The sequence below is a fragment of the Oryzias melastigma genome, linkage group LG1, assembly GCF_002922805.2.
Source record: "Oryzias melastigma strain HK-1 linkage group LG1, ASM292280v2, whole genome shotgun sequence".
Lineage (NCBI taxonomy): Eukaryota > Metazoa > Chordata > Actinopteri > Beloniformes > Adrianichthyidae > Oryzias > Oryzias melastigma.
In genome coordinates, this window is record NC_050512.1 from 14,877,356 (window position 1) to 14,892,609 (window position 15,254).

The 15,254-nt window shown below is 38.7% G+C and overlaps 1 protein-coding gene and 1 long non-coding RNA gene across 4 annotated transcripts in view; one reads left to right on the forward strand and one right to left on the reverse strand.

Annotated features, from left to right (window-relative positions):
• The first annotated feature begins 371 nt into the window (after positions 1-371).
• The window catches only part of nr3c2 (nuclear receptor subfamily 3, group C, member 2), a 78,905-nt gene continuing 64,022 nt past the window's right edge, over positions 372-15,254 (forward strand). The window contains exons 1-2 of one of the 3 annotated variants that reach the window (XM_024259679.2): positions 372-1,263; positions 4,286-6,112. In XM_024259679.2, the coding sequence (XP_024115447.1) occupies positions 4,305-6,112 (1,808 nt within the window). In that variant the 5' untranslated portion in view covers positions 372-1,263; positions 4,286-4,304. Of the gene's footprint in view, positions 1,264-1,285; positions 2,176-4,285; positions 6,113-15,254 lie in introns of those variants that run through there. The other 2 variants (XM_024259680.2, XM_024259682.1) reach the window with 2 other exon arrangements.
• LOC118598828 overlaps positions 14,661-15,254 on the reverse strand; it is a 1,900-nt gene continuing 1,306 nt past the window's right edge. The window contains exon 2 of the long non-coding RNA XR_004948001.1: positions 14,661-15,251. This is a non-coding gene — a long non-coding RNA (uncharacterized LOC118598828). The remainder of the gene's footprint in view (positions 15,252-15,254) is intronic.

Here is a 15,254-nt window from a genome sequence, read left to right on the forward strand (position 1 = left end):
ATATTGTTTTGGTTCAGCCATGGGATATATCAGGATAAGTATCGTATTGCCAGACTTTCGCCAATACACACCTCTACTTAATGGTGCTGCCTAAAAATCTGGGCCTCTCCATGCCGGTCCCCAGTCTGGATAAAATACAAAGTTGTGTCTGAAAGAATCAGATGGAAAAATCTCTGCCAAACCAAATGTGCAAATCAACGGAAGCTGAGCTCAGCCTCAATCAAGTCACTTTATAAACCTATAACACTGATTTATACGACTGTTAAATACATTTTCCCCTGGGATTTGTTTAAATGTATTAAATCAGTGGCATTAAATAAAATGAACATAATTATCTAAAAGTTATTAAAAATTATTTCAATACAGAACTAGTGAATTCGTCTTAATTAGGCAGCAAAGTGAGGACTCTCCATCCTTAGAGTGGAGTGGGAATTCTACTCCACCTAGTGGGGACAGTCGGTACTGCCAGTCACCTCATCAGAAAGGACTCCCTGAGCCTGCATGTAGGTCGTTTAAACTCCAGTTGTTAAGTATGCAACGTGCACGTGCGTGGATTTTTTTGGATTGGTAGAAAGGCAGTGTAATATAAAACATATGGAATATCTAGTAATAAATAATACTGATCATGCATAAAAAACTAAAGGGGGAAATGTTCTGCAGGTTATGTGATATAGCAGTCTGAAAAGTCACCTGAGTTTTTTTTTTTTTTAAACAGTGCCCTATTTCCAGGCTGCTCCGTCTACCTGATCGTAGGGGCCCCTCCCTCCCCCTTCCCTCCCTCCCTCCTCCTCCTCGGAGTTTGTGTTGCACTCGTTGCAGTAGGAGGGTCCATGTGCACAGAATGACGTCGCTCTGACTGCAACTCCGACCGACTCCTCCGATTGTTTTTTTTATTTCTCCTTTTATTTATTTATTTTTTTAAATTATTCTTTTTTTAAATGCAGGGACCCAGACTCGTTAATCTGCTAAATTACGGCCATCATGTGAGATGAAGTGCTGCGGTCGCCCGACCCGCCGCTGCCTTCCGTTCGTCCTGTCAGGAGCAGCGGCTCGCTGTGGAGGATTACCAGCGCTCATACGCAGCAGACTTCTCCACTGAATAGCTGTCAAACTGAGAACTATGTGCTGGAAACAGCAGGCAGAGCACGTTTGTTGATGCACATTGACTTTGCTCCGCGTGTTCTTTTATTTTCCCCCCTTTTCTCCCGGATTATCGCTGCCCAGCAACACAGCCACCTGACAGCTCTAAATGTCGTAATTAAGGTAAGCAGCGACGGAGCGTACTGTTTGATATTTTGTTGTCACTTTCTTTGTACTGGTTTATTAAAAAAAATATATTTAACGTTAAAGGCAAACTTAGCACTTTTAAGTTAGTGACGTCCCGGAGCAGTTTATTGTGGCGAAACCCATCCGATAACTTTCATCCGGGACCGTTATCCTTATGTTCTTCAGATTAAAAAAACTTGCCGAAAACTTTATGTGGCAACAATAAATATTTATATGTTGTGTTTTTTCTATTTTTTATGGTGAAAATTGTCATACATGTCAACAGCTGCGGGGTGTTAAAAACACGAGTGTGGAAAAAAATGTATTTTCACGTCTATTTGTCAAAGTTCCCCTTTCCGTCCTGAAATGTCGTAAATATACGCCAAAAATTACTTCATTTTCACTTAAATAAAAGAAAAAAATGCTTATTTTTTTACGTTTTACTTAGATGGGAGCTTTGCGCAAACTGGCCATAACCTGATTTGTTAGTTAATAATTATTGAAGCGAAACATTTACTTTATAAATATTTAAAAATAAATGTTTTTAGCAAGTATGCATCATATATTTCAAAATTTGGGTTAAAAGTGGACTATTTTGGTTCCAGCTGTGAGCCTCAAGGTGTGCACCTTAGCACGCGGAGGAGACTGTGACGTATCACCATAAAGCTGCGCCTCGCGCGCGCAACAGGTCGGTCTGTGGTCTGTTTCATATCCGTCCGCGTTTTGCATCTTTTGGATCATCAAGTTAAAGTCGCGCTAGTGTCTTAAACAGTATTTGAAGTTGTGTCGCAGCTATGTTGTGGTCGCAGGAGCAATAACTATTGAGTGACAGCTTTCGGGCCAATCAGGGAGTGCTCTGACGAATCTGATGGATCTGTGAAGGCGCTGTCCAATGGCGGCGCAGGAGGGGTAGGAATTTAAACCAAAAAGCACGCGCGACGTCACGCACACGGTTTAACCCTTAAAATGCAGTTGACTTTATATTAGTACTTTAAAAAAATGTAAATTTAAAGGACAATTGACAGTTTTTCTTGGATCCCATTTTGTACTTCAGTAAAGAACAGTGTCACTCAGGAAGAGGGTAAAAGTTAATGGTAAAAACTACAGAATAACACAAAAAATAAAATTGAAATCAATCAATAAAAAAAAAAACAATTGTAATGTTTTAATGCAATTATAGAATATTCTTAAATAAAATAATTTCCTTGTCTTAAGACTTAAAGATTCACTCCAATGAAAATTCAGTTTTTATTTTATTTTACTTTTTAAAATTCTATTTATTTTTACGTAACCTGTCCAAGCTGAGCAAACAGTGATGATCCGAAGGACTCTTATGTTGGACAGAATTTACTGTTACAATAGAGGATTATGAATCTTCTGACTTTAAACTGCATTTCTGAGACCAGATAAAACACATGGTTTGTAAAACCTCGGGTTTGTGATGAAGCAACTGACATAGGCGGGCCAAAGTCTCCCTGCTCCGCTTCACCTCTTCCTCCATCATGTACATCTTTGTTTTCCTCGTCGTCCAAGCTGGTATCTGGCACAAAACTGTACGGCTGCATAGCTCCGATATTTCTCCTCATTTTTTATTGTGTTGCTAATGTTAGCTTGTGGTTATAAGCTTGCATGGGAGCTCTCAGCAACAGGGAGGGGAAGGGGGCGGATCTGCTCCGCCCCAACAGACCTGCCCACAACGCAAAGTCCAATATATAATAAACTTCTACCAGTGTGTAGAAAGAATGTCTTAAAAAACAATTCAGGCTCTTTGGCTAAAAAGTGCATAACCATCATTATAAGACTACTGGGAATGATTTCACAATAGAAGAAAAGTATAGTTGGAGTGGGACTTTTAAGGTGCAACGATAAGTTAGAACAAAGGAGGAACGCTCATTGTTGAATCTAACCACCATGCCAATATTTCTGCATTCCTCTGTAAATCTGCGAGTGTAACGAACATACAAATATAAGGACATTGATTGATGCAGCCTACTGTAGATAAACATGCCCGTTTTTCATCATTGAATAGGACATAGTCCAGTAAAACTGATCTTATGAGTGTATTTTCAAAATAAAATCCTTTAAGGAGTACTTAAACGCCTTGGTTATTTAAAAAAAAATAACAGTTTGTCCTGCAATCCAGAGTGCATTTACAGCGCTTACAGTGATTTTGAGAGGTACACTGTGCTCTGTCAAAATGTCTTTGTTTTTTTTATTTGTCTTTTTTTTTACGAGTTACAAATAAGTTCAGGTGTTATTGTAAATATGCTAACCTGTTGCGGTGGCTGACTCGTTTTTTTACACGTTACTATCAAAACTGGGAGTTAGTCACAGTAATATTTGTTATAGTGGTATCAGTTTTTTTGTTGTAGATAAAGTTAGAAGTTACACATATTGTGGATATGTTAACATGTAGCGTTTTACAAACAAGTTCTAGACTTACTGTGAACGACGTTAATAAAGTTTGACTGACAAACTTATGCCGGACTCTTTTCTTTCACTCAATGCGCCCTGTAGTTCACCTTATATATATTTGTTCAAAAATAGCCTATTCATTGACGGTGCGCCTTGTATTCCGGTGCACTCTACAGTGCGCACCCCCGTCTGTAATCAATCCAACAAAACTTCATTAAGCATAACTGTCTTATCCTTTATATATTTTTTTATAATTTCTTATATTATATATTTGATTAGAAGTGGCAGCTAAACATTAAGTCATATATCAACATTGAGTCAAATTATTAAAATCAAAGTAATAAATTTGCATGTGAACTAAAGTGTATTCTGTCCAGCAGTGAGAGAAGCTTAAGTCCAAAATGAAATCCCCAGATGATGCACATATTTTAAGTACCAAAAGATGGCACCTTTTTACAAAACATAGTTTTTATTTGATTAAATCATGTCATTTCTACACAAAGCAACTTTATCTTTATCAGTTCACTTGATACTTTATTACCCTATTTAGATCTATTTTCCTCCTCACTTACATTCAATAAGCTTTTGTTCAATTTTTTTCCAGGTGAATCAATGATCCAGCAATGGAGGCCAAAAGATACCAAAGCTTCTTTGATGGAGACGATACAGAGAACAAATGGTCTCAGGTCCCCAGTGATATGGAGTACTGCTGCAACACTGAGGATTCCAGTCTGACGAGCAGTGAAATCTTGATGGACATGGTCAATGTCAGCTGCTCTGCTGGAAGCCCCACTGCCGACAGCAAAGACAACAACTCTAGCAAACAGGAGCAGCCAACGCTTCAGCTCGGCAGAAACCAGCCATTTGTCCTCCCACATTTCAACAACTCCCTGCATGGTCATAAGCAGGAAATGGACTCCAAGGAGCTTTCCAAGACTGTGGCTGAGTCTATGGGCTTGTACATGAACGCTGCCAGGGAGGCTGACTATGCTTTTAGCCAGCAAGGAGGCAACGCAAGTCCTGGGAAGCTTTATCCAGTTTGTGGACAGCCTCCAGAGGATAAGCAGTGTGGCTCCACAAAGAGCCCTAAGTTGAAGCCATTCAATTTTCAACACCCTAGCACCACTCCTAGAGAATGCTCCACTGTGGCTCCAGTTAGCTCTGCATCCATATTGGCCTCCTCTCTGTCCTGCAGTCCTAAGACCTCTAGCTCTATGTCCAGTCCTGGAGGGAGTAACAATATGGTGTCATCTACCACTAGTCCTTCCACATGTTTTGGACCACAGTGCTCGGCCGTCAGTAGTCCTGTCAGCCAGACCTCATGTGCTGGAACTCTAGTCAACATCAAGCGTAGGAATTCCGTCACATGTAGCCCTGTAGAGTCCTGCGCGGTTGGCTCACCCCCTCTTACAAGCCCACTAAATGTCATGAGGTCCCCCATGTCCAGCCCGCAGAGCATGAGCAGTGTGAGGTCCCCTCCATCCTGCAGCACTACATGTAACATTAGGTCATCTGTGTCGAGCCCCACTGGTGGCAGCTGTACAGGTACCTCCAACAACTGCTGCTCTGTAAGACCCTCAAACTCTAGTCCAACTACAGGGGGCGGCTTGGCTGTCAGTAGCCCACAAAATCCTTCCTCTGGTGGGTTTTCTGAATCCAGTCCTGCTGGTGGGCTGGGTTTGGTGCAGAATGATAGCAGCAGCCCAGAGGTGCCAGGGCTGACCAGAGACACGGACTTTAAGAACTTTGAGTTCCCTAAAGTTGAGATGGTAGGTGGGGAAGTGTTCAGCGTCGGCTTAGATCAGATGGGCATGGTTAAGTACATCAAAAACGAGCCCGAAAGCGACTTCAGGAGCATGTGTTTAGGCAGCTCCAAATGTAATGCAAGTAGCACACCGTATATTACACAGATTAAGAGTGAACCAAACAAAGGGGAAGGATGTATGAATCAACAGTCCTACGATGAGCAATCGCCATCCATTGATCTCTTCCCTACGTCTGATACCACATATCTCTCCTTGAGGAATAACATCGATGAATACAATCTCTCTGGGATTTTAGGACCCCCTGTGTCCTCAATGAATGGAAGCTACGAGCCTGACATGTTCTCCAGCAACGTCCTGTCGAAAGGGGTTAAGCAAGAGTCAACTGATGGCAGCTATTTCCAAGAGAACAACACCATGCCCACATCCGCCATTGTTGGAGTTAATTCTACCGGACACTCGTTCCATTACCAGATTGGAGCCCAAGGAACGATGTCATTCACTCGGCATGATGTGAGGGACCAGTCCAACCCTTTGTTGAATCTAATTTCACCTGTAACGGCGTTGATGGAGTCGTGGAAATCTCGACCAGGCATGCCACACGGGTCACTTTCAGCCAGAGGTGAAGGATATCCAGGTCAAAACTGCATTGGTGACAACATGTCGAGGTAAGAGAACAAATAAAACATGTCTCAAGATGCTAAAGACCTACATCTGCTGGGTGAATGCCTTTCGCTTTATTAAAAAAAGAAAAGCCCGTCCCTAGCTGCATGCATTTAGAGAATCCTATACAGAGGGCTGATTTGTCATGGTCAGATCCATACTGTACAGACATGTCTGTGTTTATCTTGGCAAGAGCAAATAACAACAAGAGCAGAAGTTCTTGGAAGGACAAAGGGATGCTGGCTGTTTGCAAATTTACAAGGAGCCATGTCATATTTACAGTAGCGTGTCATCACAGGATCCTCTCTGTTGATGCTGCACTGTTGTCTGTTGTAATGTTCAAGGTTTTTAACCTATGCAAGTTAAAAACAACATTTTTAGAGGAGGCACCTTTCATCATTTGAATAAAACTATTATGAGCTCTTGGGGTTTGGAAAGCTTACTGATATATAAATAATTATTCAAATGTTTTTGTTTGTACAAGTAACTTACTGAAGCAGACAGTTATTTTTTTTTTTTTTTTGGGGGGGGGGGGCAAACAAGACCACAGGAAATAAGTTTGTGGTTTGATGCCAATCCGGCAAAAGAAGGACCACGAATCCTTTATTTTATTAAACTTTTATTCTAAAGTTATGTAGAAGTTTGGAAAAAGACTACAAATGAAACAAAAATTTGTGTCTTAAAGGGGATAGTGTTATAATATGCAGAAATATAGATATGTTCTGCTTGTAAAATAAGCTTTTCTAGTTAAAGCAGCCCATATTTTTGACCTGTTAGGGTGCAAAATTTACTTTTCATCATGTGAATTCTATTAGTATAGCTCAATAACATGAGCGAAAAAAATAAATAAAATAAAATTACTACCAGATAAATTAATTTTATAGACATGTGTGCCTACGCTAGGATGTTGTGTGTCGCTTTAACTGAGGCTCGACCGTGACGAGTCCAAAATGAGTTTGCAGCTGTGATTTTGCAAAGAAGCATAAAATAGAGCTTTGTCAAGGGAGAACTTTTTTTCCTTGCAAATCTCCCATGTTCAGTTGACCAGTTTTAATTTTCTTCTGCTCAGTTGCTGTCATGTGGGATATAAGTTTTAAATTGAGGGGCTCGCAAAAGTCAGTTTTGCCCAGTGTTTGATCACTGCATGCACCGTTTGGGGATGAACATGGTGCTGCAGCCAGAAGATGCATCACTTAACTTCTTTTGCTTCTTTTTGGTTGTTTTCATTAACTTTATATAATAGCATCACTTTTTGAAGACTTTATATATCAGCGTTTTGTGAATAAACTAGGCACAATTAACAATAAGGATTCACAGAATATTAAAATTAGGTCTTTATTTTTATTTTTTGCATCTTAAAAGCACATAGAAAGGATTTTTCATCCTTAGATATTGTCTTTTCTATCACAAAAACATGTTATAGACTCAGTTCTGTGTTTCTGCTCCTTGGTATCTGCATCTGTTTATTTATACTGCAACTCATCTTATTGTGGGTTTTCTATTCTCTCAGTTTGACGTTTTCATACAGCTTTATACGTGCGGTACAGTGCACACTTGTCTAGAGAGTAGCTACTTCATTTGTGTTTGTGCATGTGCTATAACAAGGCTTGCAGCTCTGTGGAGACTGATACAGCCCTGTTACCTTGGAGGCGACCCATATGGCAGGAGCCAAAGCGATGTTGACGGGATCGCTGCCACCTTGGTCCTAATGAGATCCTGCTTAGCCCTTATATCAGACAGGATGACAGAAAGAGGTGGGCCTCATGGCAGCCAGCCAACCAGACTCAAAATCAGACAGAACGAGAAATATAGATGCAGTACAATCACACAAACCCTATGTGGTACACACACATTATCTACCCAAAAAAGCTTGAATAAAAAACGGACAAACTCAATGAATTTCAAAAGTAAAACTTCTAAAGTATTTTCCGTTCGCCTTACAACAATATCGGAAAAACAGATTTAATTTTAACCAGGCATCACCTACAGCTAAATGTTTTCATAATTTCAAAGTGAAGGATAAACATAAGCATAAGAGATGGTTAGAGGATACTTGACTTGTCAGTATTTTTTTTTTTTAATAAATAAAAAAAATTATCTTAGAGTCATGAGGATGGGAGACCACACAGTGGTAACTTGTTTTGTTGCATATGAATGGATATTCTGACATTTCGGGAAGAAATAGCTGCTGTGTGTGTAGTGTGAGAAATAAAGAGCGACTGTTACCATGTCCAAAGTCCAGGGTCTGCCATGCTATTGAGTTTCATCAATGCCCTTGATCAAGATGATGCACACATCTGTGATGAAAACATTCATCTCCTAACTCTGCAGTCGTACGGCGCCCTTGTTGAAGCGTCAAAAGCTACACTTGATGTGGATCTAAGAAACATATCGACATTTTAGAAACAGTTCATGTAGGGTTGTTTAATGCTGTTGTAGTGCAAACATTACCATCATTTTAATTATAAGCACTACTTTTGCTTTTTGAGTCTGTCCGTGGTCTGTATCCAGAGTGGCTCCACACTCTTGTTGCACTAGCTCTATTTATGTCTCTCTACTGTTTGCTGCAATTGGAGAGATTTATTTTCTGCCTGACTGATTTTTTGGTCTTGCTTTTGGTGATGTTTAGAGAAATAAAACGGTCAATTAAGGCATTAAAAAGACAAATAATGAATAGAATAACTGTGACATGAAAAGAGGATCACAAAAGTGTAAAACAAGAGCAAATTGTAGAACAAAGAAGTTGAAATTACTCCTTTTCTCTTTCTCATGTGGCATGTGGGAAGGCTAAATAATAATAATAGTAATAATGATTATAATGGATTGGATTTTTCTGCCCTTTTCCTGACACTCAAGGTGCTTACAACTTGTATCGCATTATTCATTTACTCGTCATATATACTTGGTGCCCCTATATGGCAGACTGACTGAGGCATGGCTGCCAGTACATGCCAACGCCTTCTCTGACCATCACAGAGACGCACACCAGTGGACCCATACTGGAGGCAGGGAGAGGGAGTGTCTTCCCAAAGAACACAACAACAGCTGACTGGTGGGAGCTGGGTTCGAACCGCCGACCTGCTCAACCACCTGAGCCACTGCTGCCCCTAAAACCAACACTTACCAAATATAGCATTGGTTTTTCAATTGAACAATTATTACCTGAATTAGGTGATTATTCTAGAATTGCTGTTTAGTTTTCATTCATAAGTTGGATGATTTGCCAATCTCTAGTACCTGCCATTAAGTTTCCCGAAATATTCAATTTAATGTTGACCACTGAGCAAACAGAAAATATGAAACACCTAAAATAATCTCAACTTCCCCAAAACAACTGTCAATTTTAAATAAATTGTGTGAGTATATTCCGACACAAAACAGCTACATTTTCTTGAGGATTTCTTCATTTTTACCTGACAAAATTTCACAATTTTCTTAAATAGCTCAAATAATTTTCGAGGTACCTTGGGACGGAAAATGCACAGAATCTTACTTGCATATTTGTGTGACAGAAGACAAATATGCAAGAAAAACTGCCAGATTCTGGCTGCTTACTCGCACTCCGCTGTTCTGAACAGTTTCAGTGATACTGTTTAGCCCTACTTCAATCCAAGAGGGTTTTATTCACTATAAGAGACTCAGATGATGCTTCTAAGGAGCATGCTCATGCCCATCTGCTGTGATCCAACGTTTTACTTTTGTAGAGTTGGCAGAATCATGTTTTATCAACATTTTTAAACCATCAGAATTTCTACACTTTTGAAGTTTACGTCTGTAAGAGTTGCATCATGTGGCACCATTACTGTTGATGACGCAAGCAAAGTGATTCATCTCACGAGTGACAGCAAACTGCCACCTAACCTCTGCATAATCCAATACTTTAACTCATTGTGGAAATAAAATAGAAACTTTTAATGCAAATAGGTACAGTATATAAAGCGTTGTATGTTTTCACCCCAGTATCTCTACCAGTCTTTCAGACCAAAGTGGTATAAGAGTTTGTAGAATATGGGAGGAGACAGATTTTACAAACCTGCATGACTGATCCCACTGCTTATAGGTTACAGATGGTGTTATACAGTCAGTTTGACTGCTCAGAAATGGATCAACTCTCCAGGCACTTGACTTTTAGCTATGAATCTGTCAGAATGACTGAATCTACTCAAAGTTTCTATATATTTGGATTTGGAGGCATTGAGCTTATCAGCTGCTGTCGGTGCAACAAATATCATCAGTGCAATTTAAAGCAACCCTAACACTAAAGTAAAAGACATTTCTCTAGTCTTAGGAAATGTTATCAACTGGTGCACATCCACTTGGAAGCCATCAACAATGCAGATGTAAAACAGAAATATACCCTTCCTTTTGGCACAGACGAGCCCCTGTTTTCATTAATACATTTTGGATTATCTTTGGCTTGTGAATGTTATGAAGCAAAACTAATATATTTTTTGTACATATTTTTCCTTTTCTCACCTTCCAGGTGATTCTTTTAGAATGAACAAGTTCAAACTTTATAATCCACAGAAAAATGACACCATTGCTTTAGCTTTATGTTGGATTGTTTATTTCCATCACCAAAGAAACCAAGTAAGAAAGAAAATCTCTATCAAAAAGTTTGTGACTTACGTGGTTCAGGCATAGGAAGAACATACTTGAAAGAAATGTTAATAACTCGGGTGAGAGCCAGTAAACCTGTTTTGTTTTTGTTTCCATTTCCTTGAAGAACATCCTTCGTTCCATGTTCAAACAAAGGTCTTAATCATTAAAGGTGCTGCAAAGACAGTCACTGTCTTAGACTGCAAGTAAAAGTCCTTCAGGACCCTCTGAAGTGGGCTTCGTCGTCCTGCTGAAGTATGCTTTGTCTCCTTGAGTTGAAGCTTAAGATTCCATCAACTGCAAGTTTATTCTTGTTGGGGAAAATGTCGGCAGCCCTTTGAGATCATGCTCTTTGATCTTCAAGCTGCTCTTTTTCCAATGACAGACCACAGTGACACCAATCTCGTTTACATGCATGCAAAATATCCAACCATTATCCTTTTTCAGTAAGTACCTAATTATTAAGTGACCATATGAACAGAATGATCTGATATCCGATGAGTGCTGTTGAGATGTTTGATCAAAATATGAAGATTTATTTGTGCAAAAAGGCTAAATTTACCACCATGTGTCCATGTTTATCTGATTCTCTTTGTAGTTTTAGATGTGTGCACGTGTAACTGAAAATGAGGGAACTGGAAGTGAGGATTCAAGACCTCCTTGCATTCCAAAATGAAGATCTACAACTGTATGCTGTTCATTTTATAGACATATTAGTCCCCATCTCAGCAAAGCTAAGACTATATTCACCATTACCAAGAAATTTATTGGAAGTTTGAAACGTAGTCATTATTTACGCTCAAATAAATTGAATAATGTACTGAATATGATCACATTGCTGAAGTTAATTTACAAATATTTGATTACTACCAGTTATCATTTTTTTTTTGCATGTAAACAGTCAGTAACTCAACTCAACAGCACCCTAAGAGACTTTACTGAGTGTTTTTTCTACTAATCCTATACTTCGCTGTCTTCCAACAATAATTTGAATTCAAGTATCTCAACAAATGCTCAGATGAAGATGAAGTTGTGGAGTGTCAAAGCGATGAACAGTGGCTGAGTACAAAATACCTATGAATCAGTTCAGATTCTAAGCTTGAACATGAAGACAAAAGTGTAATAAAGAAATGTGGAACAAATCAAAGACTATTCACTTGTGGTTTAGAAAGGGGATTTACATTTAATCAGTACTCATGGAGTAGAATAGTAGTTTCTAAATGTAGTCATCTGTACATCAGAAGTGGTGTCTTGAACAGGCAACACGTTTTAGGTTTGTTGCATCAAGATGCAATTAAGAGGGTTATTCTAGCCAGTGATACAATTAACTATTGTATAAATTGTATGATGACTCATTACAGTCACTTCTTAAAATGATAGGCTGATTTTAATATGACCCAGTTATTTTATGTTTTACAGCTCTTTAATTAATGCGGTAAGAACAATAAAGCTTATTGAAATTTAAACTACAATCTTATCTCTGCAGCTACGAGCCAACTTTTCTTACGACTGAATTGATTGATCCAACTTGGAGTACAGTGTTCCTTAATAGCATAGCAAGGGACCACTGTAGTTACCGTACTAAGTTCATTTTTACTGTTGAAAGTTACATGTTTTTAATATTGTCCAACTTCCCACAAATCATGAAACAAAATACCTAAAAATGCATATCACAAATAGAAGTTTATAAATGTATAAAAGGAGTCACCTATGAAGTGGGAAGGGTCTTACAAAAAGGTGCCAATAAAATTCAGGTGTGAAAGGTTTCTCACTAAAGTCGTAAGTAGAAAGACAAAGAAAACTTTAGTCACTGAAAAAGCACAAATCTATGCTCTGAAAACTTAGGTTTGATTCTTAAATCCTCAGTTTTTCACATTTGGGTTGAGAAAGTGTATGTTCTTAAAAAGAATGACAGCTCCTTTGAGCAGTTAGCATGTTGATGACAAGGTAGTCAAATACCAACCTTGAATAATTAGGATTTGATTAACAATGGTTTGCTATTATTTCCTTATTGGTTTCATGAAAATGATCACTTTCTAGTTTATTTGGCATGTAAATACTGAAATGATTGCAAAATGACCTATATAAGAATCAGGAATCTGGATTATGTTTTCCCAATGCCAAATCTGCAAATCTCTTTTACCTAATCTAGGGCATTTTTTTTCTTTGTCTTTTACCTGGCACCACTTGTCAGTCATTTGGTCATATAATTTTGTAACAAGTAAAAGCTGAGTTGAAGCCAAGCTCATTAAAAGTTTTGGCCTCTATTACAGTGATGGAAAAAGAAATACCTTACAGCCGACTGGCATTTTCCTTTAAACTTGCAGCCAGTTTCTGCGGCTTGACATCACGAAGAAGCAGCAGATTCAAGCAGTGAAAGTGCTTTGCACTGGACTCTGGCCAAATCTCAATGTTCTGCAAAGGGATCAAAAGGCATACTCTTGAGAGAACACTAATAAGGCTTTAATTGTATGTTCCTAACACTAAATTAATGGATGGAAATGATTTGATTACTTCAGACACTGCTGGATACTAATATCCAATTAAATTTCAACGCCAGGCATGCACATGGGCTCCCAGTGCATTATGGGTTCTTGGCTATAAAGCGGGCAGCTGTTTCTTTGGGTAGGGATGAAGATGTAACCACTGAGGGTGTTGGGGAATGGCAATGGGTCTCATCTGGCTGCCCAGCAGACATAACATTGTGGCAAAGCCGTTGACTTGTGTTGAATGCAAGTGCCTTAATTATCTGCATTCTCATGAGTGCTGGTGAATATTTAATTATAAAACGCTAATTAAGTGGAGAATATCATTGTTTAATTGTGCTGACTTTTATCTTAAATTTTACTCTTACTTTGGTTGGTTGTCTTGTTAACAGTCCCGCAGCTTAAATACGTATCCAAAAGTGTGGCTCTTATGATTAAGGTCAGAAGGAAGAAGGGGCTCCTCTCTTGGTTTGACTTACAGTGCCACTCTTTTAAGGAGAATTCTAGAATGTCCATACATTTTCCACACCTGTCTATTCCTGTTCAGGGTCGTTGGGGTTGCTGGAGGCTGGAGCCACTTTTAGGGAAAGGCGGTACACACCCTGGACAGTTCAACCAGTCCATTGCAGGGCCTTACAGAGACAGACAAACACACACTCTCACATTCACACTTAAGGGGTAATTTAAAGCCATCAATCGGAGTTCAAGAATGTTTGCAGAAAATTGTGTTTTGCCTATTTAGAAGACGTGATAACATTCAAGGTAGTCCTTAGACAAAAAAATGTTCAGCAGTCACTGATTCTGCAAGTTGTTCCAATTAAAACGTTGAACTTGCGATGTTTATCACAAGTTTAATTCATCTATGAAAGACAGTACGTAAAAAAATATTCACTGGACATGTGCTGGTTCTTCCCTAGTAGGAACTGTTCCTCAGCGTACTCAAGATCATGTGTACTCCCATGAGCTTAGATCTTCCATGGAGCCCTAGGTGGAGTGAGATTGTCAAAGCTCTAGTATTTCTTCCATTCTCTAATATGGCGTATGGTAAATGGTAAATGGCGTATACTTGTATAGCGCTTTCGCGTTCAGTGTCTTGCCCAAGGACACTTCGACACACGGGTAAGGCGGGAATCGAACCTGCTCACTTCTGATCAGGAGTCGGCCGCCCTACCACTGCACCACGGAGCAAGTTCCTGGAGTTTTTTTTACATCCTTTTTCACAGTTGAAGTGTATCTATGATAAACATTACAGTTCTCTCATCTTTTACTTGCAGAATCTTTGACTCAGAGATGTTTTTTTTTCTCCACTGTACTTATTTTTCACCATAATTAGTAGGAAATATTTCTACTTTCTTTTAAGACTGACTAAGAGTTAATGATCTGTTAAGTCATAGCTCTTGAAAGGAAAGATTTCATGAATTTTTCACAAACATAATTTGACATCTACATGAATATGGTTTGAGTGGAATTTTTTCTTTTTTTTAATCTAAGCGAAAATATTAATGTCAAATACAGCAGTAATGATAGAAACGGAACCCTGCAACCAAATAGATTATGGGTGTTTCTATTCTGGATAATCTCAAAGCTAATATTTCTAATAGATTAACTTCTCTGTGTTAAACTATAAAACCCATGTTTGGAGGTTTTTCTTTCATTGACATTTTTGTATCAGATCCCATCAGTTTGTTGTTGTTGTTGACAGCCTGTGTGTCTTAGACTTTTAGGAATGTTGTTACAAAGATCATTACTCATGACACTTTGTTTGTTCTGGCTGTTGTTTAATCATTTTAAGAGGTCTTGAATAAACAGCTTTCTACTCAACTATGTGATCACCTGAACTGAAATTATTTATTTGAAGGATAACACTCAGGATTTGGATCACAACACGGAAAAGCACCACTCAGAATAACCTCCTGGACTGAGACTTAGTATTTTTTGTTACTAGTCTATATCCTTAAATTAAAAAAAAAGAAAAAAAAACTATGTTTCTAAATAGAGAAAATTAAAACTTTCTTTTTTTTCTTGTGTAATGTAGTGGTTTTGGTTTTGGATTTGTTACCTT